The 26,820-nt window shown below is 53.6% G+C and overlaps 9 protein-coding genes across 9 annotated transcripts; 5 read left to right on the forward strand and 4 right to left on the reverse strand.

Moving 5' to 3' along the window:
• Positions 1 to 866: 866 nt before the first annotated feature.
• G647_05989 (uncharacterized protein) lies at positions 867 to 2,611 on the forward strand (the record flags this gene model as incomplete). Its single annotated transcript, XM_008730314.1, has 6 exons — positions 867 to 995; positions 1,054 to 1,123; positions 1,182 to 1,330; positions 1,378 to 1,783; positions 1,841 to 2,482; positions 2,553 to 2,611. The coding sequence occupies 6 exons, from the start codon at positions 867 to 869 to the stop codon at positions 2,609 to 2,611; spliced, it is 1,455 nt and encodes a 484-aa protein (XP_008728536.1).
• A 1,989-nt stretch (positions 2,612 to 4,600) lies between these two features.
• G647_05990 (uncharacterized protein) lies at positions 4,601 to 6,761 on the forward strand (the record flags this gene model as incomplete). The annotated part of the gene is made up of 2 exons (XM_008730315.1): positions 4,601 to 5,693; positions 5,746 to 6,761. The coding sequence occupies 2 exons, from the start codon at positions 4,601 to 4,603 to the stop codon at positions 6,759 to 6,761; spliced, it is 2,109 nt and encodes a 702-aa protein (XP_008728537.1).
• Positions 6,762 to 8,191: 1,430 nt separating this feature from the next.
• Positions 8,192 to 10,950, forward strand: G647_05991 (uncharacterized protein; the record flags this gene model as incomplete). The annotated part of the gene is made up of 2 exons (XM_008730316.1): positions 8,192 to 8,425; positions 8,500 to 10,950. The coding sequence occupies 2 exons, from the start codon at positions 8,192 to 8,194 to the stop codon at positions 10,948 to 10,950; spliced, it is 2,685 nt and encodes an 894-aa protein (XP_008728538.1).
• Positions 10,951 to 13,787: 2,837 nt separating this feature from the next.
• On the reverse strand, positions 13,788 to 15,480 carry G647_05992 (uncharacterized protein; the record flags this gene model as incomplete). Its single annotated transcript, XM_008730317.1, has 3 exons — positions 13,788 to 14,371; positions 14,416 to 14,575; positions 14,623 to 15,480. The coding sequence occupies 3 exons, from the start codon at positions 15,478 to 15,480 to the stop codon at positions 13,788 to 13,790; spliced, it is 1,602 nt and encodes a 533-aa protein (XP_008728539.1).
• An 843-nt stretch (positions 15,481 to 16,323) lies between these two features.
• Positions 16,324 to 17,168, forward strand: G647_05993 (uncharacterized protein; the record flags this gene model as incomplete). Its single annotated transcript, XM_008730318.1, has 2 exons — positions 16,324 to 16,344; positions 16,446 to 17,168. 2 exons carry the CDS (start codon positions 16,324 to 16,326, stop codon positions 17,166 to 17,168), a joined length of 744 nt encoding a protein of 247 aa, XP_008728540.1.
• A 905-nt stretch (positions 17,169 to 18,073) lies between these two features.
• G647_05994 (uncharacterized protein) lies at positions 18,074 to 19,709 on the reverse strand (the record flags this gene model as incomplete). The annotated part of the gene is made up of 3 exons (XM_008730319.1): positions 18,074 to 18,125; positions 18,162 to 19,494; positions 19,535 to 19,709. 3 exons carry the CDS (start codon positions 19,707 to 19,709, stop codon positions 18,074 to 18,076), a joined length of 1,560 nt encoding a protein of 519 aa, XP_008728541.1.
• Positions 19,710 to 20,891: 1,182 nt separating this feature from the next.
• On the reverse strand, positions 20,892 to 21,766 carry G647_05995 (uncharacterized protein; the record flags this gene model as incomplete). The annotated part of the gene is made up of 2 exons (XM_008730320.1): positions 20,892 to 21,393; positions 21,447 to 21,766. The coding sequence occupies 2 exons, from the start codon at positions 21,764 to 21,766 to the stop codon at positions 20,892 to 20,894; spliced, it is 822 nt and encodes a 273-aa protein (XP_008728542.1).
• Positions 21,767 to 22,876: 1,110 nt separating this feature from the next.
• G647_05996 (uncharacterized protein) lies at positions 22,877 to 23,230 on the reverse strand (the record flags this gene model as incomplete). The annotated part of the gene is made up of 2 exons (XM_008730321.1): positions 22,877 to 22,942; positions 22,994 to 23,230. 2 exons carry the CDS (start codon positions 23,228 to 23,230, stop codon positions 22,877 to 22,879), a joined length of 303 nt encoding a protein of 100 aa, XP_008728543.1.
• A 1,538-nt stretch (positions 23,231 to 24,768) lies between these two features.
• On the forward strand, positions 24,769 to 26,510 carry G647_05997 (uncharacterized protein; the record flags this gene model as incomplete). Its single annotated transcript, XM_008730322.1, has 2 exons — positions 24,769 to 24,959; positions 25,010 to 26,510. The coding sequence occupies 2 exons, from the start codon at positions 24,769 to 24,771 to the stop codon at positions 26,508 to 26,510; spliced, it is 1,692 nt and encodes a 563-aa protein (XP_008728544.1).
• Positions 26,511 to 26,820: the final 310 nt, after the last annotated feature.

Consider the following 26,820-nt stretch of genomic DNA (forward strand, 5'->3'; position numbering starts at 1 on the left):
GATTATCGATCATGGTTCTGGCTCGAGTCGCAGGGCGTCTGCTCATGGAAGAGGAACAAGTGAGGCATGCCTGCCACGGCCAGTTGGGCTTTTGGATCGTTGAGGAACACAGACTGGAGCATGGCAGCGATTCGTCGAACAAGATTCTAGCCCTGCTGCTTTGTTCAGGATGGGTGATGGTGTGGGCGGTTAACGGCGCGTTCTAGCCTCCAGGCATCGCTGTTCGTGGATGCAGATGTTTCCTGAAGGAGCCTCACCGCCGCTGTCGTAGCCGCATCCGAGTCAAGCTTCCTGCCCGCTTCCCTGGGCGTGCGGAGCCACACGAGAAAATATGATGGTCCTGATGCCTGTCATCTTTGTTCTTCTGTCCTCGCCGAATTGCTCCTTTGCTTTGTTCAGACTGAAGGACGGACGGGGAGTGTCTGCATGTCGGCGTGTGTCCACAGACCCTCTTAGTGGAGTGCAGTGGCTCAGTGGGCGACTGGGTGGCAGGACTGCGGCTACAGCCATTGCTCAGGCTTGGCAGGAGCTCCCTCGCTCTGACTGCTGAACTTCAATCTCCTCGAGACAAAACAACACCACACCTGCGCCGGTGCCATCCTCATCGACCGCCAGAATATCACGCCGCATGTGCCCTATCTTTCCGCGGCCTTTTTCTTAGTGTATGCCCTCGGCCATCTCGACATCTCGTGTCAGTTTTGTGCACATTCACTGACCTCCGCAGTGACCGCGGTGGCGGAGGCGTGAACTCGCACTTCGCACCCAGCCTCAGACGCCCTCTTTCTCCGCGACCACCACGCCGTTGACAATCTTCAATCACCCGTCCATACGTTCCGCCTGCACGCCGGGACTGCATTCACTTGATCATGGCATCCTCATCGTCCAACGTCGTCGGGGTGCACTATCGCGTCGGCAAGAAGATAGGGGAGGGTTCATTTGGCGTTATTTTCGAAGGCACCAACCTGCTCAACAACCAGCAGGTCGCTATCAAATTCGTGAGCTCTAACGGCGTGAGATAGTTGACGGGTCAGAAAACTTATAAATGGTGCATAGGAACCTAGAAAAAGCGATGCCCCTCAGCTGCGCGATGAGTACAGGACATACAAGATCTTGGTCGGTTGCCGTAAGCTACATGCGCCGCGACCTTTGTCGTCCGAGCAAATTACTGACCCTGTTGTTAGCTGGCATCCCCAATGTCTATTATTTTGGGCAGGAAGGTCTGCACAACATCTTGGTGATTGATCTCCTTGGTCCCAGTCTGGAAGACCTTTTCGATCACTGCAACAGACGGTTCTCAATCAAAACAGTTGTTATGGTTGCCAAGCAGATGGTACGATCTCGTTCAAACACATGTGGCTTTGGCTGACTCGTCCACAGCTTTCCAGGGTGCAGACCATCCATGAGAAAAACCTCATCTACCGTGACATCAAGCCTGACAACTTCCTCATTGGCCGACCTAACACGAAAGCTGCCAACGTCATTCACGTAGTGGACTTTGGCATGGCCAAACAATACCGTGATCCCAAGACAAAGCAACACATTCCTTATCGCGAGCGAAAATCATTATCTGGTACAGCCCGTTATATGAGTATCAACACACATCTGGGACGAGAACAGTCGCGAAGAGACGACTTGGAGGCCCTAGGCCATGTTTTCATGTACTTTCTGAGAGGGGGCCTTCCATGGCAGGGCCTCAAGGCCGCGACCAACAAGCAGAAATACGAAAAGATTGGCGAGAAGAAACAGACAACTGCCATTAAAGATCTGTGTGAAGGCTTCCCTGGTAAGTCGGAATTTGATCCAGCCAACCAATTGTGTGGTCGTGCTAACGTGGTCACAGAGGAGTTTAACAAATATCTCAGCTACGTTCGGAATCTTGGATTTGAAGACACCCCGGACTACGATTTCCTGCGAGATCTGTTCACTCAGGCGCTGAAAAATACCGGCGAGGTTGAAGATGGCGAGTATGACTGGATGAAGTTGAACGGCGGCCGCGGCTGGGAAGCTGTCAAGCAGCATCCATCTCAACTTCATCTGCACAATACCAATCCTCCAGCTGAAGCATCTGCTCGCGCTCTGCATGGGGCCTCTGCCGTGCAAGGTAGAGATGGGACACGAACTCCACGGGAGCGAGCAGGAATATCGGCGGATCGTTTAAACGCAGCGCAGCCCCCGCCCCCAGGCTCACCCGCAAAACCCGGAGTGGCAGCCATGGGGAAGAGCGCTCGAGATCGCACAAGCGGCGTCGCCGGGGGCAATCTCCCGAAGAGAGGTAGTGGTTTAGCCGGGCAACTCGACATGAACACTCCTCCAGCAAGCACCCAAGCTCAATTCCAGAACAGCAATGCCAATCTGGTGAATCAGCAAGCGAGAACGAGTCCCGCGACTGGAGCCCTGCAGGGCAGCCAAGGGCGTCCAGCGCCGCAACAGGAGCAGCAGAACCAAGGTTTCATGCAAAAGATCATGAAGGTGCTATGCTGCGGTACGTTTTCTGTCTATCTTGGTATGTCGTCTGTATACTCACCAGTGAGCAGGTTGAATTCCCCATCCAGGGATACCATCCCGTGGTACGCATACATGCCAGGCGCCCAAGTCGCAACTTCTGCAATGACTACCGTCCAAATCATAACCATATCATGAACTTTGCACCGTTGGCGGAAGCACATAGGCTTCTTCTTGGGCAGAAATTCAATCTACCTGTCCACGACCGAGGTTCGGCTGGAACGCTCAATTACTCAGTCGCGCGGCAGGCAGGACAGCCGAAGACACGAAATCCCTTCACGATGGATGACGATTCTTTTTCCGCACGGCATATCTCCTTGTTTCCGTATGTTTTCTATGTGTACAAGGCTCAGCAGGGTGTTATCTACGGCAGCATTTTCCAGGTGGGGAGCATGGCGTTCACGGGGTCACCAGCTACCAAAATCCAAAGGCGCTCCCTGGCACAACGAGGAGTTCGCAAGAGAAGTTCTACAAGAAAAGCATGGCAGAGACTGAGGGAACAGAACAAAGAGGTGAAGTTTCGTCTCCGAGCATAGACGAGGGTGTGCTTTGTAACATAGAAACGGGACCGCAAAACTTGGGGAGATCATGCAAGGCAAGAAGCAGTAATGAAAACAAACAGACACTGTCCACGCGTCGATTGCACATTACCTTGACTTTTGCGTTGACTGCGTGGTACTCAACGTCATGATCACCAGGAACCATGGCACCAAGATAAGTTTGCTGACAGGTGGTCTTGGTGGAGGGGCGATTTATGCAAGGCAGACACGGTGATTGTGGCCTTTGGTACGTGTGGGTCCGGTATCAGGGCCGTGAAGGGCTCACAGAAGGCAGCCGTTATGCAGGGTAATTCAGGCGTCGCCTTCCAGAACACCAGAGCTTACATTCATTGCAGTGGACACTGCGAGGCTCTTATTCAACTCTGTACCGAATATGGTCCTATGCCATCCATTCCCGCTCATAATACTGCACTCGATTGGATAGGTCTCCGTACCCTGGTCTCGAGAAGGACAGGCGGATCAGGACTGATACTGTGTAGTCGCGATGAGTTGGCACTGGAAATAGAAGCAGGTCTGAAGCATGTAATGGGGTGCGGGAGTCTGATGGCCATGTTTTTCGGGACAGGCCAGGGTTGGTATTGAGCGTAGTCCTGGTGTCATTTGCAAGAGTGCGAGTTGAGCAAGATCCAGGTGCTGTTCAGAAGTATACAGCTTGTAGAACTGGATGTGATGCCTCGCGGGACCTTTGGTAGCCTTTTGGTCCGTGAACAGCACCCAGGCAAACCAATCAGAGTAGCCTGAGGAAACGCAGAAATGGTCTCTCCCATGCCAGCCAGAGCTGAAGCGATCAGCCCGGATGGTCTCAAGCGTGCCGCCGACACCTTGGAACCGCACGTTTACGAGTAGGGACGCCGTTCGGCGCGACATCTCACATCTCGATCTTCCTTCATCCCGCCTTCACCTTCCCGCTCCTACACCCACACCCAACGTCTCACAATTCACATCCGTCGCATCTTGGATATACTCGGCGATTTGCTTCCACCACCTGGCTGTCTCTCCCTGGCAGTCCTGTGCGATTTGTGCAGTCGCTGTTGGTTTATCTTACCGGTCTTCGTCCCCGCAGTCTGGACCTTCTCCAGCTAGCCGTCGTGAATATCGGCTCGCCTCACACTCACACCACAGATTGATCACAAACCGTCGCCGACCTTCCCATCGACCTGCATCGGCGTCGCGCCAATCAGAAAACCTACCTCTCCCTACTCGCTGAGTCATTGGGCATCCTGGCGACCTTATAGCCCATTCCATTGTGGCACAGCCTCACTGCCTGGCTAAGTAGGTTGCTAGCCCGGTCACTCACTTATCTTAGGGAGAATGTCTCCTCTAACTCGCTGCGCCACAGGCTAATCCTCAAAGTACACCTCTTTGCCAACCCCTGGCGCGAATCGAACTTCTTTCGAGACGTTGCGCCATCGCCGACAACCCAAATTCTCCGGAAGGAGTGTCATCGTCGGCCCCCTCAAGCGCTTCTTACTACGTCCAGCCACCGGCATCCTTGACACGACCGGTAGTGGAGCATTGCGGGAGCTGAAGTCCAAGAGATGGATAACACCCGGGGAAGATCCCCTTCAAGAGGCAATGCCCAGCACATAAGCCCTCAACCTTCACCAAACCATTACCCCAATACAGTGCAAGGTGTCGACCCTTCCATACAGCAAGCCTTGACCCACGGCAAATTCAACACGGCAAACGTCTTCAACAACCCTTTTCTTGCCTCGCAACAACAGGGCGTACTCCAGGCTGACCCCAACCAGACCACTTTCTATGACAACGGCCAATATCACCAGAATATCTACGCGGACAATCAATTCGGAGGTCAGAATCTGGGTCAGTCCTACAATAACGGCGGCTTCATATATCAGAGCGATAACATGAACAATGATTTCAACCAGGCCTACTCCATGAACCAGGTCTTTGACATGAATCCCCAGAACAATGTCAATCCGGCAGAGTTGAGCAAGGTATCTTCGCCCCAAGACCATCAATCTCCAGGGCTGCAGCCGCCTGAGAACCAGACCCAGTCTTCTCAACCTGGCTCACCGGCTTCGACCAATGGCCAGTTCTATACTCCGCAGCATTCACGAAATGCTTCGCTTGACCCTTCAAGCGCCTATTCCGGTCTTAGCTTCACCCAGCATCGGAGAGCGCCATCAGAGCACAGTGAGGTTTCATCCGCGCAACACTCCCCTTATCTTGCTCACGCAGAACTGCATAATACGGGAGTGGATCTCAGCCATTCTCCCTATCTCCCCGCGCAACCCGATTCCAGCAATACTTTTGGCATAGAATCTTTCAACCTGGGTGACCAGGCTTACCGGTCGCCCAGGCTCATGCCCCATCTGGAAGGAAGCCAACCCGGTACCGGGATGGACGGTAGTGGCTTGCTGAGCCAGCCCATGGGCATCCCGGTTCCGGATGTGTATTCGACTCAATCACCCCCACAATATCACGTCCAAGCTCCTGTTGTACCAAGTAACCACATGCGAAATACCTCAGTCGTCTCAGACATTGGGCAGGCTGATCAATTTGCGCCTCCAACAATCAATATCGAACCGGCGCCTGTTTCGAGGCAGCAGAGCTTCGGACCACAAGGAGATACGATGGAAGGTGCTTTGAGTCCACCTTCCAGCAACAGTAAGATACGACTACGCCATACATACTGAAATTGAGCTGACAGTACATATAGGAGGTAGGAATCGAAGCAAGTCCGATGTCACATTCACACGTCCACTGTCAAGGTCGAGTTCGCCTGGCCTTACAGCAACCAATGCAGCCCGTAACAGTCTATCCGTACGTTCTAGCACTCCTGAACGCGGCGGTTCCATGTCACGGGAATCGTCTCCCGGGCCCGGCGTGCAGTCAGGCCGCATCGACAAGAACCGGCGAGCCAGTACCTCGTCCATGGGTCAGAACAGGGATTACATTCTTGATCTGGCGGATCCAAACAGACCTAATGCGTCTCAGTCCGGAACGAGCACGAGGGTTCAAAAACACCCGGCCACGTTTCAATGCACTCTATGCCCGAAGCGTTTCACTCGGGCCTATAACCTACGCTCGCATTTGCGGACGCATACTGACGAGCGGCCTTTCGTCTGTACCGTCTGCGGGAAAGCGTTTGCGAGGCAGCACGATCGCAAACGGCACGAGGGTTTGCATAGCGGCGAGAAGAAGTTCGTGTGTAAAGGTGAACTCCACTCCACGCCCGGTCAACACTGGGGTTGCGGAAGACGATTTGCGCGAGCCGATGCCCTCGGTCGACATTTCCGCAGCGAAGCTGGCAGGATATGCATTAAGCCTCTCCTCGAGGAAGAAAAGGCAGAGCGCCAGAACCGAGCCAGGATGGAACAGCAACAAGCTCAACACGCCCAATATACTCAGCAGGGCGGTTTACAACCCATGCCCCAACCTATGATGATTGGAATGGATCCAAGCACCGGGACCGGTGGGTTTGCCTTGCCCGCGGCGTTGCTGCAACAATACCCTGCGCTGCAGAACATCGACTGGAGTCAGATTTCCTCTGTGGCGGACGATCCGGGTGATCTGAGTGATGTCGGGGGTATGGGGCGGCCCAGTTTCGATGGGTCGAGTGGCGGGGAGTTTTATGACGAAGATATTTCAGACGGGTACGTCAGCGGGACCGGGATGGACTTTGCCAACCCCCAACAAGTACCAGGACAGCAGCATATGTATATGGGTAGCTGAGTGGGGGTACATGATTGAGCTGGGTGTTTTTGGTGGTTAGGGCGCGTGTATAGACACGGTGGGTATATGATCCATTGCATTTGGTGGGCTACATGCAGTGGAGGGAGTGGACTTGTGGGCCTTGAAATGACCAAGTACCGAGATACCAGCTTCGCCATTAACGATGTCAATGATTGATGCTATCCACCTTTTGCCATTGACGACCAATCCCTATCGATTGTTTGACTGCAGTGGCGTTTCGGCCGAATGTTGTCTGGAGACCGCTTCGCTATTTAAGTGGGTGCAGTGAGGACGAGGTTCGAGATAGGCGACATTGAAATGTCGAAGGCCTGGACGTGACTGGCGTTGATACATCAGCCATTCGTGTAGAACGGGGTATATTCCAGATGACCAAGCGGGTACGTAGGTACGAGGGTCGTAGGGGGTCAAAGTCATGCCCTGTGTAAGATAGAGAAGACCATAGTGGGACGTGGTTGATGCCAGTTGTAGTGGAGTACTCTCGCCCCTCCGGCTCCTTCCCTGTACATTGTACATTGTACATTGTAGATGGTGGTGGTGGTGGTTGTGTGTTCATGTGATGTGTATGTGAGGACTACGGGGCTAGGTATGGAGCTCCCGTGCTATAAACAAAATGTAATATGCAGCCGTGTGGGGGTGCTCCTGTTGCAACGTACATACATACATCCCCTGTTCCGACCCTGCTGGGGTCAAGAACACGTAGCGTGAGGGATACAAAAGGACAGAAGATGGACGTGGAGGTGTATGCTGCGGTCAATGAGTGGATTTGAGTTGTGACAACTTTGAAGGTAAGAATCCTCCATCATCAAAGGGGACAAAGGGGACAAAGGGGACAAATGGGATAACACTTCAGCAAAATGCTCGTACTGTGTTGTGGCTGCATTAGGCCAGCACCAGGCTGATGTCTTTGAAAACAGGCCGTATGACGGGTGGACAACAGTAGACTTGCTTCAAGTCGCAGTATGCTTCATCACCATCACCATCAGGGCAGCAAAGAATGTTGATCGTGGTGTGTCTCGTGCATAAGTGTGCATTTTCCACATGCATCATACTTTACCCTTGTGCACTAGAGGGACGAGGCTGAGGAAGGCTGCCCCTGCCAAGGCGCGCTAAAACATCCCCATATTAACGCCCCAGATTCACCCCGTTGCTTCACTTCACCTCAGTACCTCACCGGCTCACCGCGCAGCGACGTGCTCACCCATTACGACCGGACCTGCAGTGAAGATGGGTGAGCACGTCGCTGCCTCCGCCAAGCGGTGCGCAGAATGTGCGCCAGCGCTTCACAGAAGATTTCACACTTTCGCGGTCCTCGTCGCTGCGGTCTTCTCTACCACTACCACCACTACTGCAGACCGAACACCACCAACCCACGCATCTCATCGCTGCAGACCGCAGCGCACTGAACCGCAATGGGTCGAGGAACCAAGGCGAACAAGTTCCCACGGGCTGCGCAGGTGCAGCGCGCAAACAATGCACTGTTCTCTTACGGCCTAGACTCTGGGTCCTCTTCAGAGCCAGAATCACCACCACCACCAGCAGTTCCGTCTTCTCCTGCTTCCCTTTCGCCCGCCCCAGAAGAGGACGACGACAATCTTGACCGCGCCACGATTGAGAGCGCGACCAAGACAATCCTTGCGGAGTTTGTAAGTCTTTCCCTTCCAACCCCCCATTGACAAGTCTCGGCCGCGTCAAAACTGACACAAATTCTCCCCTTCAGGCCTTTGAAGAGGGCAAAAAAATATTCAATAGTGAAGAAGCGGGCGACCGCGTCTTCATTCAAATCTTCACCGCTGCCTTTCTCGACACCGACGCAGAGACTGGCAAAAAGACCTGGCGACTGGATACCGACATTCTGGGAGTTCTTGCCAACGCCTGCCGCGAGCCTGGTGCGCTTGAAAACGTCCACCTCATTGAAGATCTAGAGACGGGTTGTCAGTACCTGTCCGGAAAGACCGAAGCCAGCGCGCTCGAATCAATCCGCACATTTGCCCTCAATTGTGCGCGAGACCAATTGCCAAGCCTTCCCGAGCAGCCAGAGTTCACTGAAGATCCGCTCCACGAAAGCGTCCAAACTTTTGTCTACCTTGGCCTCATTGCCATCCGCGCTTTCGTCAGAGGCAAACATCTCCTGAATTCTTCCCTGAACCCACTTCGCCTCTTCGAGAACGCCAGAGCGAGCAACATGGCTGAAGAACCGAATCTCTTCATGTTTGGTGAGATGGGACAAATTTACGATCCGCAGGCGATCGCCCTCGAAAAACAGAAGAAGAAGGCTCGCAAGCGCGCAGCCAAGAAGGCCGCAAAGGCCAAGGAGGACGAGAGGAACAACACTCAAGTCGCTGAAGGTGACACTGCCGGTGAGGCCAGCAGCAGTGGTCCTGCCAATGCCACAACCGCCAGCAATGAAGCTGCTCCCGCTCACATCGCGCGTGCCAGCGATGAAGCGGCCGTCACCGATCACCCTCCAGCCAGCAGTCAAGCTGCCATCACCAATCCCGCTCCTGCTCTCACCCCTCCCTCTGGTCTTGCTCACGATGACCCTCTCACCACCATGGAAATGGCGACGCAAGCGCTGTCAATGTATGGCGCCCGCCCACCTGCTGGTCTGAGCCAATATCTCGGCACGCCAATCCGCCCTCGTGCTGCTCGTTCTGCCACTGCGCGAAACACCGAGCCACGCAATCTTGCAGATGCAAGCTCTGTCGCCGAAGGCGCTGATGTGCCCCCACCTCCTCGTCGACCACGCCGCGATGGTCGTCGTCGGCCAGCTCCAAGTGCTCTCACTAGCAATGCAGCTGCTGCCGGCGCCGGAGCTGCCGCTGGGACTGAGGACGTTACTGACGACATCATGCAACCTCTTCCCGCAAGTCAACGACACGGTCGCAATGAGACCATTGAAGAGTATCAGCGTCGCACTGCTCCGCCTGTGGCTCCAGCTCCTACCGAGTACAGAGTCCACCCCCTCAACAATGAGCAATTCGTCATTACCGGTGTTGGTCCCCAATCCTTCACTGCAGCTGTCCGCGATATCGCTGGTGCTGTCACATCTGGCGTCAGTGCTGATGACCCTACTGCGATTGCTCGAACGATGATGAGTGCTCATGCCTCTCTCCCTGCCAGTGCTGTCACTCCTGACGCCGATGAACCGGACTTTGCTTCGATTGCCCGCGCAATCATGAGCGGTCAAGCTCCGCCCCCTCGTGGTGCCTTCCTTGGTCCTTCCAACATCAGCGCTGAAGACATTCGCGACGCTATGGCTCTTGTTGATGACAGCAACGCTGGTGCCCACACCACCTCCCGCGCTGTCGCCGGTCCCAGTCGTCTGCCTGTTCAGCCACGTCAGACTACAGCTCCTCATCATCTCCCAGACGTTCCGCGTCCGACTGCAGCTTCTCGTCTTCCAGCGCAGCCACGTCAAACTGCAGCTTCTCGCCGTCAAGGTCCACCACGTCAAACCGCAGCTTCTCGTCGCGCCATGCAGAGACTCTACGATGAAATCGAAGCCGAATTAGATGCTGCTCAAGGCCTGGATCCAGTTGCCCGTCGCGCTGCCTTTGCGCAGGCTCAACAACGCCTTCTACGCTCTGAGACCCTTGCTGCCGCCCGCCGGGAAATGCCTCTCCGCCCCACCGCCACTGCAGCCACCCAAGCTGCGTTGCAGGAGGGAAGAGACGATGCCTTGAATGCAGTCGAGGAGCAACGCCGCGCCGAACAAGCCGGGGCTACAAGAACCAGACCTACCCCTTGCCCCACTGGAAATGACACAATCAACGCTCGTGCTCGTGAACAGGGCTACTCGTTCGACATTGGCGGTATGCCTGGTTGGCTTGGGGAGTTGGAACGCATGCAGATCCAAGGCCTCCGAGATGAGCGCGTTGCCGAAGAGAACGAGCGACGTCTGGCTGAGAGAATGCGTGTAGTTCGCGAGCGTCGTGCTGCTGCCGTGGAAGACATTCTCGAGCGTTCGGCCCAAATCGATCGCGAGGCTGAGGAGGAGTCTCATCGCGCGATGGCTGCCGCCGAGGAGCGTGAGAAGAAAGAGACAGAGGGGAGAGACGCGGCGCGCAAGGCAGCTGATGAGGCAAAGAAAGCAGCCGACGAAGCGAAGAAGGCCGAGAAGAAGGCCAAGATCGCGGCGAAGAGAGCCGAGAGAAAGGCCAAGAAGTGAAGTGACTGAGATGTCAGAGCACCTACACAATCGTATGGTGCAGACTCTGAGGGGTGAGCTGCATCAAGGAGATTCAAGAGACAAGCAACAGAGGCGTGCAATGTGAAATGTGAAATGTGAAACGATGAAATGAGCTGTGCACTGCTGAAAAGGGGCCACAACAGGGAGAAGACGAGCTTGCACTCCTGGGAAAGCGAGATGAGCCTTCCATCGCACTGGAGGGAAAGTGCAACGACAGTGAGATGAGCAAGAGCTATGCACTTGAGAAGTGCCACAACAGTGAGATGAGCAAGAGCTATGCACTTGAGAAGTGCCACGACAGTGAGATGAGCAAGACCGCACTATGAGAAGTGCCACGACAGTGAGATGAGCAATGAGCTCTGCGCTCCTGAGAAAGTGCCACGATAGTGCCATGAAAAGAAATGAAATTAAAAAAAAAACCAGGGTTGAAAATGCAATGCCTCGTTTCCTACATTAAGTAGTGACCACCCTTCCATCGTTCCATCGTATAGTGTGCGATGTCGAGATTGAGATTCCGAGATGGATTGCGCCCTCGGCATCAATACATCGCCGTAGCCTATCTGCCTGTTTGCCTGCTGTTCTGATGGACTAACGGCCCGGCCTGTCTCGATCCTCTCGAACAGCCGAGCTCCGAACAAAGGATACGTTGGAAGGAAAGGAAGGGAAGGGAAGGACTAGGAGGGTAGGTGGCGGTGGCATGACGATCAGCACAATCTGCCTATCGAGACGTGAGGAAATTCTAACATGAGGATGGAGAAGGACTAAAGACGTGTATGGTTTCTTGTTAGTCAGTTAATTAGTCCGTCGGTCAGTCAGTGTGAGCTAGAGACCGTGTAAGTATAAGGGAGGGGTAAGTGAGTAAGTGAGTGAGTGGGTCAGTCTGAGTGAGAATGAGTCTGAGTGAGTGAGTGAGTGAGTGAGTGAGTGAGTGAGTGAGTGAGTGAGTGAGTGAGTGAGTGAGTGAGTGAGTGAGTGAGTTAGTCAGTTAGTATAAGACGGAGAGACTGTGTGAGTGTGAGGGAGGGAGTAAGTAAGTAAGTGAGTAAGTCGGTCAATGAGTGTGAGATAGAGAGACTATGTGACGGTGAGACGGGGTGAATGTGAGTGAGTAAGTGAGTGAGCCAGCCAGTCAATCAGTCGATCAGTGCGAGAAAAAGTCAGTGAGCGAGTGAGGGCACTGTATTATGATCATTTCACAATCCCGTTCTTGCCACGCTTGCCTACCCACTCACTTACGATAGATAGCAACAGTCGAGCGCCACGTCGGGCACTCGTAGCGGTGTCAACGCCGTTAACGACACGCGTGACGGACAGGCAGCTATGTATTTAATACTTATGTGCTTATGTATTCAGCTAAGGTACTCTGGCAATTTACATAGCCCCTCTTTCCTGCACGGGCGCGTCCCGAGATTACTCGTGATCGCCGACGGGCGGAATATAGTGCGTATGTACGGAGTCTGTATGTAGGTATGTTTGTATCTTTGTAAGTATACAACCCGGACCGAGACTCAGTAATCGATTGATTGACTGAGACATGACTGCGCGGGTTGAGTTAAAGTTCGAGTTTGTAGGGTTTTCTTCGCGGTGGCCATGGTAATTCCTCGTTGTGAATTCTTATCTCGGCCGGGGAGAGATGTAGACATACCCCCAGTCGCATCGGCGATGACAAGTCGTGAAAGAGGACCGAGGTGGTTGTGGTCGTCGCAGGATTCACCATGTACAGTATAAGATTTGCGGGCAGCTAGCAGATCGACTCCCATGTACGTGGTCCATTTGTTAAAGAGGTTCCTCCTGTTCTGACGCAAGTCAGGGACACGATCCGCCCGAATTTCCGTGGTCGTTAACCAGCCACGTAAGACCGGCGATGGCGATGAATGAGGGTAGTGATACGCCACTCCGTTCTTCGTCCAATATCGGGAGGATATTCCCTTTGGGATAGCGTTATCCTCCACCTGGAGTGGTCCGTTGAGAGATATTCGCTAAGAACGTCCTTGATGTTGCTATCATGTCGGACTTGCTGGGTCTGTAAAACTTCGTGATCTGGCCCAAGGAGGATGTGCTGAGGTAGGGGTGTTTCTCAGGTCCGAGTCGCGGCGTGGGCCTTTGCGTAACCAATGTGATTTGGTTCTTGGTCCCGCTTCTTTTGCTTCTCGGTATTGATGCGAGAGGGAGCGGAAAATCGTACATCACGTGAAGTCCTTGGATTGCATGGCAGGCTGGAAAAGCGTGTACAGCAGTGCTCTTGGAAGGCTGTCGTCGTACTCCTCGTGGGATGCCTTTAGCAGGCTAGGTGAGGAAACAACATGTGAGGCAGATGTACGATCAAGCCTGTCAGCGTCAAAAGTGATCAAGGCCGTAACGATGTGTGCTCAATGCTCAGACGAGCGGTACAGGCTGTTCGATGTCACAATGCCAATGTATGTCGACAGATCTCCCATCACCGCAGAGACCCATACGAATGCCCATCGCGAGTTGAGGTGTTGCGAAATGATGTCAAGGGTTCAAGAACGAAACTTACCCCCTACAACTCTTGGGAAATGGTTACTCGTGTGTATCAACCATCAATATCCCAGGCCTTAATCATTTCAACGTAGTTAGCGAAACGGGGAGAACGGGGCAGCAAAAGCAAGTCCCTTCGAGAAATGGCTGGCAGACCATCTGAATCTCTGTTTCTGTCTCTAGACATGTCGTGTCTATCGAGCATCATCCACATTAGAAGTTGTCTATCATTCCGTATCTACCGTTCTAGCACTGCTGGTGCTGACCTTCATCTGCGGAAAATTGTGTCAGTGATACCCACGGAATAGGTCAGACGCTTACTTACTTTTGATAATCTTCTTCATAGCGAGTATCAAGCTGACAGCCATCACAGCGAAGCCAAATACAATACATGCAACAGCAGGGATTGTTCTCCAGCTTCTGGTGCTCAGCTTGATATAACACAGCGGTGGTAAGATGTAGGCAAGAGCACAAGCGCTCGTCGCTCCGATGAGTTCAAACACAGCACCGAGATCGCATGTGATTAAGCTTATGGCCATAGCGGTAACCACCAGAGCACTGCTGAAGATCAAATGGCGGTTCGGCTGATAAGGCTCCTCGGGAAACCAGTAGTTGTTCATGACCTCTCTACAGACGAAGCATTCGAGGGGAAGAGTCGTGAGCATGTTGAGCCCAAAGCATAGCCGAGCAATCTGAACCAGTACATGTCCTTGAGAGGGAAAGTTGTTCAGGACGTTGCCTTTGGTTTTGTTGCCGAACGTCAGAAACCCTGCCAAGGCCATGACCAGACAGGCTATCATGGAGATAAAGGTGCTGTAGTGCGTCACTGTCGCGAATCGGTCTATGGTTGGCGTCTTGAGAGAGCCGTAGATTAGTAGCGAGTTGTGATGGCAAACAAACGCTGGAGACGTTAGCTCGGGTGATTCCAATGCAACAGAGCCCTACCAAACGATATGACTCCTACTGCCTGGAAGAACCCGTCGTTGACGAAAAGAAGCCCATTTAAGTTTCCGCGCAGTTCAGAATCGACACTGGCTCCTTGGGTGACAACGGTCACAATGATAATCAACATGCTGATCAACGCCAGTGTAGATGCTTTTGCCAGCTGCAAGGGTCAGTAGTGATCTAAAGAGCGATGAAAGCGTATCCTACCTTTGCAATATCCCTGTACAAACTCAGCGGCCAGCTGATACCAAGGACGAAAAGTACAATGATGGCTCTCCGATCGGTTAGAAGCCATAGGAAAGGCACATCTCTCAACCCTGGGATCAAGGCCTCCATGACATGAGGAATCGTATCCCCCACAATGATGCAGAAAGCAATCATGCCTCCGAAAGCAAAGGCCCATTGCGCGATTGAGATGGCCACAAGACCACTCGACCCGAAGCAATGCTGCATTGTCGCCTGGAACGAGTCTGCGCCTGACAGTTTGCTGTTGATCACGATCAGACGAATGGTCCAGTCCACCGTCACTGTCAAAGCCACCAGCAGGATGATGCCCATTGTCATCCCGGCTTGTCGGAAGGCGTATGGTTGACCAATAATCCCGGCCCCAATGATTGAGTTGGCCATGTTCATAAACGCACTCGACATCCCACTCTTGGGCCTCGCATCGGGCAGGTAATCCTCCGGCTGGAAGGATTCGGACAGGAAGGGAGATTGAGACGGCGGAGTGATGTCGGTCAGCAGCGGAGCGCGCTGGCTCGGGGAGTTGAGGTAGTCCTCCTCGTCTACCCATTCTTCTGGTTGCGGACTGCTCGCAACGTGTTCCAGGTCAAACCGCACCCTGTTGTTGGTTCGAGGAGTACCGGGCGGACGAGGGTGGGAGAGCGACGACTGTCTCAGGGAGGGTGGGCGGCTTCCATGGCCGACTGACTCGGTCGGAGAGTCTCGATCTCGAGACTCGGAAGGGGTGTCGTCCGCCGATGCCAGCAGGTGCCTGTAACTCTCGATCTTGCCATTAGGGACTTTTCCGATGAAGCCGTTGCTATCTTCATCATCTGTTGGCATGTCGCAGGACTTTCATCTCGCCTGTTAGCAGTGAGAGAGAGAGAGGGATGTCCACGAGTTGCGAGATGATGCCCCAACGTATGTAAGCGTGAGAAGTTGGTGAATGCAGGATACTGAGTACGTTTTCGCATACGCACCAAATAGAAAACCGACGAAGTCACAAGCTTCAGCCTTGCCGCTCTTCGTTTTATACTTGGAGCTTGCTTTCGCGTCAGAGCCTAAGAAGAGAAGTCACTACGCTGGCGTGATGGTGGTGATGCGCTTCATGCTGACCTGCAATTCCAGTCAGGTGAACGCTACAGCCATACCATAAAGATGGCAGGCTGCGTGGATCACGGTTGATTCGCCGCGGCTGCTGATTCCTGGTGGCCTCGCATCAAGCTATAAAGATCGGGCACTCAGCCGGTATCTTGGATTGATCTTACGCTCCTACTTTCTCGCATTTACTCCTGCTTCACGTTCCTCAGTCTCTCGTACTTCCAGCAACGCGCGTCAGGACCAGAAGCATCGTTCATAACTTTATGCAGCAGCAATTGACCCCGCATAACCACGCGACCCCTCCATCTCCTATTGAATAAGGCCATCCGGAACGACCGTACTTATCAACCGTCTGTGGTCCTCGAGACCTCCAGGATCGGGCCATGATCTCCCGCCATCGATCGTAAGCTAGTCGATGCTAGGGAAGAAGAACGATGAAGAGGGTAGGATCCAGCAAGAGTTGACTGTTTTGGGGGTGGCCTGAACCAGTGTAAGCAAGGCCGTCATGTTCCTCTAAAAGCTCTGTCTCAGCCGCGCTTTCGTGTCCATACACAGGACGACCAACTTAGATACCAGATCTCTCCAATGGCGGACTTGAAGGACAAGGTAAGCACCGAAGAAAGAACAAGAGATGCCCACAATTCCCTCCCTTTCTGTCACCGTCTCAAAAAGCCTTCCCAGCTCTTCAAGCACTGACATAGCTCCAGGTCGTGCTCGTGACCGGCACTTCAAATGGCATCGGCGCCGCAACTGCCCAACTATTCCTCTCCCATGGAGCCAAAGTCGCCGCATTAGACGTCGTGGACGCCTCGGACTCATCAAGCCCCGACCTGCTCAACATCAAATGCGACGTCTCCTCCGAAGAATCGGTCAACGCCGCCATCACACAAGTCTTGAATAAATGGCCTACCATTGACATCGTTTGCAATGTCGCTGGTGTTATGGATCAGTTCGAACGCACAGGAGACATCTCAAACGAGATGTGGAACCGCGTACTGAATGTCAACCTCCATGGCCCGCTGAACGTCATGCGCGCTGCTATCAAGCATTTCCTCACCAAGGAGGCCGAGCAGAAAGGCCGGATTGTCAACGTCGGCTCGCTCGCCTCCGTGAAAGGCGGCACCGCAGGGGTTGCCTACACGACCTCCAAGCACGCGTTACTCGGCCTTTCTCGCAACACGGCATGGATGTACGCTAAAGAGGGAATTCAAACAAACATCCTGTTGCCCGGTGGCGTTGCAACAGAGATCATGAAGAACAGCAGGGTGCTTCCGGATAAGGTAGGTTTGGACACGGTGATGCCGACCATGGCGACACAATGTGGGAATTGCGACCCCATTGACGCGGCGAATGCAATCTTGTTCCTGGCAACCGCTGTGGGATTGAACGGCGCAGAATTACGCATTGATAAGGGCTGGTCAGTGGCTTGACACGAGACGAGCCTCGAAGGAGGGAGCCGAACCAGGAAGTCTGCAGTCCCTGGACGGAGGTGAAGGGCCAGGATAGGTATGTAGACATGGATCAAGACAAGTCAACAAAGCCAAGGACAAATAGAGATGAAGAGGATGTGGTGTCGCGCTTTTCGAAAACTGGAACAAGACGGAATCGCAGCTGGTGATTCTGTCGTTGCATTTTGTGAGAAGTATACGGAGTACTCGATCAATACATAGCACTTTGTGAGAAGTGGACCCCGTTAAATATGTAGCTCTCTGAAAGCTCTGTCAAATCCATAGCACTCTGCAAGAAGTGTACTCCGTCAAATACCTATATAGCACTCTATAAGAAGTATACTTCGTCAACTGCCTAGCACTTTTCAAAGACTGCGATATGGAAATCGCCATTCTTGACTTCTGAGACGTACGTACGTACCGTATCACTTGCGTCCAAGCGTGTCCGGCATCGCACTTGTTCGAGACCGTAATGCCTCTTGCAGCCATGTTCGTCACAACCTAGAAGTCGAGTGACCGACCGCCACATACATACCTTCCTTACCTAGGTACTTACTTACTGTATACGAGGCCTCGGACGGAAATTAACCGGCAGAGTTCAACAACGACACCTCTCATATAGAGTAGAACTTTGTTGCTTTTCATACAACACCCACCACTGACCGGTGGGAAATAGGTAATATTCTTTCTTTGCGGACTGGTGCCCATTGCCATCATGGCTCTATGACTAAACAATACTAATTGACGCTAGGGAATCCTCGCTATGTATGACATGCCAATCTCTCTCTCGTGGTATCCAACCAACGCCCACGATGGGATCCAGACCGTTCTTTGCTGCCACCCCATCGATGGAAGACTATCGGGCGACCGACGGATAAACCACAAAATTACAAAACAAACCCGACCACAAACGCCAAGGCCATGATGGGTATCAGGGAGCTGGACCTCGACCTGACCGCGCTGGAAGACGAAGACGAGCCTGATGACGATCCAGTATTACCCGCCTGGCTGAAGGGGTCACTGTCGCTGCCGCCGTTGCTGTCCCCGGTACTGGCCGACGACGTGGCTGCCGCACCGCTGGCGGAACCGTTTGCTGTCGAGCCGCCTGCTCCTGTCGTCGATGTGGCGAACGTGGTTGGGCCAGCTGATCCGCCAGATGCCAGCCCTGATGTCGCCGAAGGTTTACTCGAAACCGTAGAGTTCGAGCCTGACGAGGAAGGAGCGCCCGTCCCGGAAGAGGAGGCTGATGAGGACGTCGCGCTGCTGCCGTTGGCTGCGGTAGTTCCAGCCTTCGTTCCAAACCCGACCGAAGCATGGTCAAAGTCAAGGACAGTGTACACGTTCTTCAGGAACACATCGCCGAGGATCCAATCGTTCGGGCCGAAAGGCTGGTGTCCGATGATGTTGCTCTGGCAGCCGGAGCCGCTCTGCTTGCCGACATAGTCCTTTGGTGATACGGAATACTTGATGCCTGATATGGTAAAGTACACGTTCGCCGAGGCGGAACACGGGACCACATATCGCTCGCCGTTGTGAGAACTGCCCGGGATGAGTTGGTGCAAGGCGTCCGCGTCGTTCGGAGGCATCAGGATGTATGAAGTGCCGGTGTCGATGATGGCGGTCTTGCCCTGAAATCCCACTGCCTTGCCGTCGACGCCTGCGTCGTCTGCTGATATCTGCCAGCTATCGCTGTTGATGGTCTTCGCGTACGACAGTTTGCCGACGAACTTGGACGAGTCGACACCGCCGAAGGTGATTTGTCCGTCTTTCGCGCCGTCAGAGCTCCGCTGCAGGTGAATGCCCAGAATGTTCTCAGCCAGATGGCCCTGGTCGCTCAAAACTTGCATGATGCTCGGCGAGTCCAGCGCATCCGACGTCGCCCGGCCGATGCCCAGTATGCCATCCATGGGATAGTTGTTGAAATCATCCGAAGCAGTTGAAGCGAGTCCGAAGTTCATGCTGACGGTATAATTGGCCAGCTGCACGGTGTCCTTCGCCACCACGCCGTCAACTTCTCCAGTACCGTAAGTCATAGACCATGTTTGCGTGGTTGTTTTGAGGGTGCTCGAGTCTTCACTGCCGAAGGTGTTGTGTGTCTGACAAGCGTACGACTCGCAATCCGAACTCATGACCCAGGTGTTGGCCGAGCCACTGTCGATCAGCATGTACATCTCTTGTCCCTCAGAGCCGAATTTCATGGTCGAGAAGTAGGTGTAGTCGTTGCCGTCTTGATTGATGGCCATCGCATTCGGCATATTAGCTGCTGTAGAGGTGACGACGGGGAATATATTGTTCCTCCTGGCCTGACCTGGTTAGCATTTGGTGGCATGGGAGCTCTTCGATTTGACCTACCACCTTCATGATGTCAAGAGTCACGACTCCGGAATCATCTTTCGTTTGAGGCTCGAGATCCAAAGGTATGAATCTCTTGCTGTTGTCGTTTCCGCCGTCGCCAGACTGGTAAGGATAGAATGCTGAAACGCAGCTTGACAAGAGAGGTACTGACAACCACCGTCGATGCATGGCTGTGATATTAAGATGTGGACAAGATCACCACATTTGCAAATGCTTTTTGGAAGCAATAGGTTGAAAGGAGCCCGTCCTAGTTATGACATCGCAATGTGCTGTTTCGAATTTGGTATCCAGCCAAATGAATTGAATCGATGAACGACAATAGCGGTGCAGAGGCAGCAACTTGTGATGGATACAGAGCTCGAGAAATTCTCAATCAAGAGATCCCGAAACAACACTCTGCAAAACGAGATACAGTAGTATAATGACAGTGGTAGAGAGCGATGCAAGAATGCGTAGACTTGAAGAAACACAGATCAAAGTCCTGGAAGCGGCTGCCGATGCGGCCGCCATCGCATAATTTCTGGATCTCAGCGGCGGCGTCGACATGCCAAGGACATCTGGGGTGCTCAGATGGGTCAGCCATCCAGGAGAAGCATGCGAATCGGGCAAGGTATGGCAGGGTTTCGCCATTCGCGTACCTGACGATCTCTCTGCGTGCTCACTCAATTGGCCCTTGGAATGTGCCCCGAACTGGTGGCGGCGATTGGCGTCAGCCCAGGGCCCGGGTGTCGGAGACCAACCCCCTGTGGCTGGCGTAGTGAGTGCTTGGACGAGCTCGTCACCCACATTTTGCGGGTTAGACATCAACGAACGCCCCATAGCAACCTGCCGTGAATACGAGTCACCCGAGTTCGTCGCCATCCGAGATCTGCTACAGATGCTAGGGGGCTCCCGCCGAACACATCGAACACAAGTACCTGAGTGAAGCCCTCAGTCTGATACGGCCAAGCAGCGCGGGACGGGAATCTGAAAGTGTCCCAAAGCGCAGGGCGCAGGGGCAACCGGACGGAATGGTCATAGTGGAGGTTTGTGGAGTCAAAGCGGACTGGTGGAGTCGGATCAGAAACACTCGTCCCAAAGGCGCAAGCAAGGCCACCGCAAACTGACATCTCATCCCTCGACAGCCGACAGAAACGAAAGGCATTTGTGGATGAAACAATTATTCTCGGTTCAAGAAGTGCGCTGTGCACTGGATTATAAGGAATAGGTGTCATCCCCTTGACCGACGTTATATAACGTGGTATAGGTCATAAAGAAAACACGGCTCGCTAGTTCGTGCTACTACAACGCTGTCGTGACGGTGCGACAATGATTTCATTGCTTTGCCACCCCTTGCGCCTTTTGCAAGGCTCATGCACTGGCTCCCTTTCTCTTCTCACCGAACACATCGTCGAGAAAGCCACTCCAGATCTTGCGGATCGTCTGCTCGTCTTTGTCCTTGACCTGGTCGAGAAACTGTCTGGCGCTCTTGCCCACAGTTTCCGTCAATGCGGTGAGCACCTCGACGGACAGCTCGGTAGGATGTCCGTCGTGCACGTCGCTCAGGGCACTTGCCACGCTGCCTTCGGAATCCCCATTGTGGAAGATCTGTGGCTTCAAGATTGTCTCATGGCCCGGAGTATCTTGGTATCCGCCTGCGGCTGAATCCAGCTCTGGGTATTTCTCCAGGACGGCTTCGGCATGGTCGGACTGGATATTAGGAAGGATAGGAACGCGAATGGCAGCGGGTGCAGGACCCCACGACTCCTCAAAGAGCTTGGGAAGGTATGCAAAGTCGATCGTGGAAGTATCGCCCACGGCTTTCAGGGCACGGGAGGTATTGAAGTGCCTCTGAGGCGCTGTTTCAGACGGACTGCACACAGGTCAGTTCGCAGGGATAAGTGAAGATTAGCTGCGGTTACTAACCCTGAGACCGGCTTTCTGGTCTGTTCGACTGCAATCCTCTTCATCGCAATGGAGAAAGCTCTTGCTTGCAAGCTATCATGACCGGCCAAGCGGTCAATTAGCTCGTGCTTGGTACCAGACGCTGAAAGGGTCCGCTTCTGGCACTCGTGACGAAGGTCTTGGAGGTTCCATGGCATATAGGTAGTCTTGTGATTCGGATCGATTGGCCTCGGAGATTCATGAACACCAGTAATGTGCAAGCTCCGTTTGGCCGAGGTCGAGCCAGAAGTGCGTTGAAGGTTGCGCAGTGCCTTGAAAGAAGAGGCTCGAGGTGCTGCCATGGTAACGTGATGGATATGCTGGTACAATGGATGACTGAATGGAAGAGGATAGAGAGCGGTCAATGAATGGTGTGGAAAATGTGGTGGTCGATGTAGTCCTGTGGAGGGTTCATATGCAGCTCTGAAGTATGGGTAAGCCGGGGCTGAGCTGTGAGACGTAGATGAAATGGCGGTGACCTGATACAGTTTGTGATGTGGGAGATTCGGGTCGTCGGTGTGCGAAGGGAGACAAAGTAACGGAAGCGGCAGGGAGACGTACCTCAGATGCGGGAGACCCTGCTGCCCTTATGAAAGACAGCTCTATCTCATTCATCAATCGGCGTTCAATGCAGCTGGCCAGCTCGGGCCCTGAGTGGCTGCTCAATGGCTACGATTTGGGCGAAGTGTGGCTCGGACCTTAAGCGTTGAGCAGCAATTTGCGGAGTCCGAAGATGCACCCGGTCGGCTCTAGGCGCCTTAAGGCACAAAGCGGGGTCTCAACATCGACTAACACTTCCCACCGTGGTAAAGTACCTCGTGTCAGTGTGCCAACTTGCCGTCTCGCAAACTGTCGTGCAAGGGCGGTGTACGACTACCTCGCAAGGAAGGGACTGAGCAACACGGACCAAAACTGGGTGAGTCGGAGTTGCTGCGACGGCGGCGAGCTTGCCAGTGGTCACCAGACTGGCCACACGATGTCTGGACGTGCGGTAAAACGAATAGCCCGGTCGCGGTACAGCTGGATCTCGTGCTGTACGGAGTACGGAGTAGTGAGGATCGACTTTCTGGCCATAACCACCGTTGAGCATACGTACCGAGTACTGTGTCTCGTATGTCGTATCTCGTTTCCCAATGCTATCCAAATCCCCGTCGTCATAATCAATAATGAGGCTGAGGAGTTGCTAAAAATTGGTCGGGGAACCTCGGATCGCAGGCGGATCATCGGGTCCGCACGAGCTAGTAAGTGGACACTGCTTTCCAATCCCTTTTCCGCTACTGACCCTTCTTCAGCCGTCGCTCTTTTGATGCAAAGTCAATCGATGTTGTTATCGAGCTCAGTCTTTGACAAGCCTTGTGTGTCATTGTTTGACACGCAATTCGAGACTGACTGATTCAGGTGCTGGCTTGTCGCTATGTCGACCAGCCTCCGATCTGCTCAGGCTTCATCTCAATTATATCGTCATTCTCCATCTCGAGCTGTTGATGTTCTGTTAGAATTCATCGTGGTGTTCGGACGTCGGGGCTCACATCGTCTGGTGTCTCTCCAGCCCTGATTCTCTCTCCATCGAAAAGAAACTTTACTGTTTCGGGATCCTTGCCTTGATAGTCGCAGAATTTCTTCACAACCTTTCCGAGCTTGGTGCTTCCTTTGACCTCGAAGACAAGCTCGTTATTGCCGTCTGTGACCTTGATCTCAAGCTGCCGAATATTCTCAGCAGGAGGTGGTACACTCTTCCCCTCTGGGTTGGCTGCTGGTGCATCCATTGCAAGGCATATAACGGTTCGATCCTACAGGTTAATATCAGAACAAAGGCACGGATTCTGGATGTGTGGCAGTGAAGCTGACCTTGACACAATCAAGGCGCTGTTTTTGGTGTGGCAGACAGTCAATCGCAACAATGACAACTCAGGAAGCTTGAGGCCGTGAAAGACAACTCAATGTGAGGCAAGGTGTGAGATACGCAGTCTCAAGAGACAGGCGATGCCAATTGCCAACAGCCCGCGCACCTTAAGACAGTCAGGGCTTTGCGCAGAGTTGCAATATGCAAATGCCGAATAAAGGGAGAAGCCTCCAGGCCTGGAAGCTCAACAACACTATTGGCGACGGCCAGGTTGGTCAACGTTTGTTCCGGCTCTGTTGATTCTCAAGGGACGGTTCAAACTGTGCTGCACACGCGAGGAATGCCACTGAATGACGCTGAATGGGGAGAGAATCAAGAAAGTTTGTCTTCATGCCTCCTTGTAACAATGTCTTCTCATGTTCACCACAACCGTCGACCTCACCGTCGCCTTTTCCTTTTAATCCTCCTCAGTCCCACCTCTGACTTCACCTTGTCTACTTGCTTTGTCTCCAGATGGTTGACATTAATTAGATGAATTGACTTCGGCCGATCCCAACAGTTTCCAACACGGGTGCGTCTGCACGAGGGAACATCGCGGTGTGCTTCCCCGACGACATCATCCATCCGCACGTCGACAACAATATCACGTCTACTGCCCCTCGTTTCCCCTCGTCCAGTGTTTCGAACACAGAGGGAACTGCGCGCCTTCTTGCCAAGCAGCGTTTGCTGTGTGCGGCCTCAAATTCGTCGTCGACTGCTGATCCAACGCTCTTCTTTCCTCCTCTGTTTCTCCCTTCTCACATCCCTCATACTTTCGACTTCTATTCCTGACCTCTTCGTCATTGGATACTCTATCCATATCCCTCAATCTCTGCTTTTGAAGACCCGGGGATCTCACAGAAGGAGACTCCCGGGTATCAGCTTGGTAGGTCTTCTCCCAGCAAGATCCGCAGCACGTTCAGCTTTTTGACCCTCTCGAACAGCCTCAGTCACCACTCTCTTCCGTTTATTCTTCTGCAGCGTCTTATGTGTGGTTGAAGACATCATGAAAGACACAATGGTGCCGAATCCACGTCGCCACGTTAGGGCGAGTGAAGAAGAGCACCTCGACGTCCAGTCTTCTGATCCGAATGCGGAGGAAGAAAGCGAAATGATGCTCCTTCAACGCGTATATCTCGGTTGTCAAGCTTTCCTTGCTTTTGATACTGATCTTCTCTCAGGCCGAATTAGGCGAATTCCGTGCTCACGACATCAAGTACGGCACCGACGAGGGCAGTCGCCGACATGCTCGAAATTTCCATGCTTCGCGGCAGTCCGATAGACAAGGGATCAAAGAGGCAGATGTTGCAAGCGAGAACCGGTCGAAAATGGATAGTTGGAATAGTGCGTCGTCGGTGTCATATGTAATGGTTCAACACTGACCCAGGTACAGGTTTCCACACTACTGTTGACGCCTCAGACATGTCCATCAATGAGGCTCGCAACCTGCATGGTCACCGTGCCAGAACCAGAGATCAGCTGCAGGAGGAAGCATTTCGGCTTGGGCTCAAGTCCATTGATCAGCTGAGTCTCGAACACATCGATGACCATAGTGGTGGCGGTCGACGCGTTGGGAACAAGCACCCAATTGGTCGTTTCAATCCTCCCCAAGCGTATGTCCTTCCTGGATTCTGTTTCGAGCTCATACTGATTGGCATGGCAGGCTCTTGTCCCGTCACATTCCCCGACCGCAGGGTTCAAATCCTCCTGCCTCTTCCAAGGTCACCCCGAATCCGAATCGCGATAGGCCAGAACATGGTCGACCATGGCCGCCGGCACCGCCCCTTGGCACACCCAGTCCAGCACCTGATACGCGACTGAACGCCTCACCTGCCAAAGCTGTTATAAAGAGGATGCCTGGTATTGCTGGAGGTGGTCAAATCCCTGCAAAGGCTGCGCCCATGAAGCCACCACCTGCGCCTGTTCGACAGCCTCAGGCATTTATCCTTTCTGACCCCTCGGACTTCATGTCAGCAGTGAAAGGTCCGTCCAAGAAAGCAGAACAGTCAAACAACGAGGCGCCGGCTCCAAAAGTCAGTGCTGGCCACGACACTCCTGCACCACCACCAGCCGCGGCTGCTCAAGAGAACGTACATCCAAACCTCTCTGATCCCTCCATTCGGCGTGTCCCTATCGAGGAGTTTTCTTTCCCTGCCGCTGCTGCTTTGGCGCCTGGTGAGGTGGCGACCCATACTGATGGCGCTCCAAGTCCCATGACGCTGTCTGGCTTCTCAGCCTCGACAGACATGCATGAGCAAGCCCCTGTTTCAACCGAATCCCATGGCAGTGACCTGATCGGCCTTGGTATTGGCAACGTGGAGGTGCAAGAAGCGACTACAGTCCTAGACGTGCACCAATCCTCGAATACTGCTGCACAAGTGTCTGGCCTGTCACCCACGGGAAGCATCATGGATTCGCCAATTCTTGACGACGTCAAGAGCGATGTTCTGCCTGCTCAACCAGGTAACTTCATCGAATTCGCTGGACGCAAGTACGTTTCTCTCGACGAGCTATTGGCACTCCGCGAAGCCATTGAGAGGCACATCAGCACCGCCGTGACGACCGATGCCGCCGCCGCTCGCTCTTTTGAGAAACCGACTGAGGCTGTCGACGCGCCTAGAGCACAGCGCACTGTGGCGTCTTCGACAACTTCCTCGTCAACCCCCACGACGGCCGTTCCAGCGCGTCATGTCAATCCTTTTGCGCCGCGCGAACCAGTTAGCAACGATTACGCAAACACCAGTGCGACCGCTGCTCCCTCAGCTGACATCAAGAAAGAAGTCCCAGCCGTAAAGCCTGAGAAAGCCCCAACCACCACTCGAACCGAGCCATTCACATCCAAGACCACGATCAGCTCGAAGTGGGGGGACGAACCATCAGATCAGCCAGCTCGTTCCACTCCCTTCTCCTCCAAGACTACCATCAAGTCCAAATGGGGTGACGACCCGTCCCCTCAACCATCTCCCGTCCCTATCACGTCTGTCCGTACTCCATCCCCGATCATCGGCGATCGCAGAGTGTTTGGTGCCAAAGGCGCCGAGTACGACCCTCCCCCAACCCAGGCGGCGCAGAAGCGCAAGTTCCACGAACCCGGTCCGGGCTTTTACGCGCTGGTGCAGAGTTACGCGAACATGAACCTTGGCAATGGTAACGAGCGAACGTGAAACGTTTTGGGCCATGGAAGTGATGAACCATGCAAAATCCTCGGCATGGAAATGGCATGGCAATCGGTGGGAGACCCGTGGCATGGCATGCATGATACACAAAGACTCTCGACTCTTGACTTCAGCACGACTTCGAAAGGGAGGATGCCAGGAGAGACCACACCTTGTCGTGGGAAGATGCCACGCACACCAAAAGTTGATAGAAGAAGTGCTCAGGTCGAGTCTGATGGTTCAACCCCAGCCACAGCCCCCACATAGTAGTTGAAGAATCAAAATCGGCGTGAAGAGCCCGTTGGTCCATGATGTCTCT

The sequence above is a fragment of the Cladophialophora carrionii genome, assembly GCF_000365165.1.
Source record: "Cladophialophora carrionii CBS 160.54 unplaced genomic scaffold supercont1.5, whole genome shotgun sequence".
Classification (NCBI taxonomy): domain Eukaryota; kingdom Fungi; phylum Ascomycota; class Eurotiomycetes; order Chaetothyriales; family Herpotrichiellaceae; genus Cladophialophora; species Cladophialophora carrionii.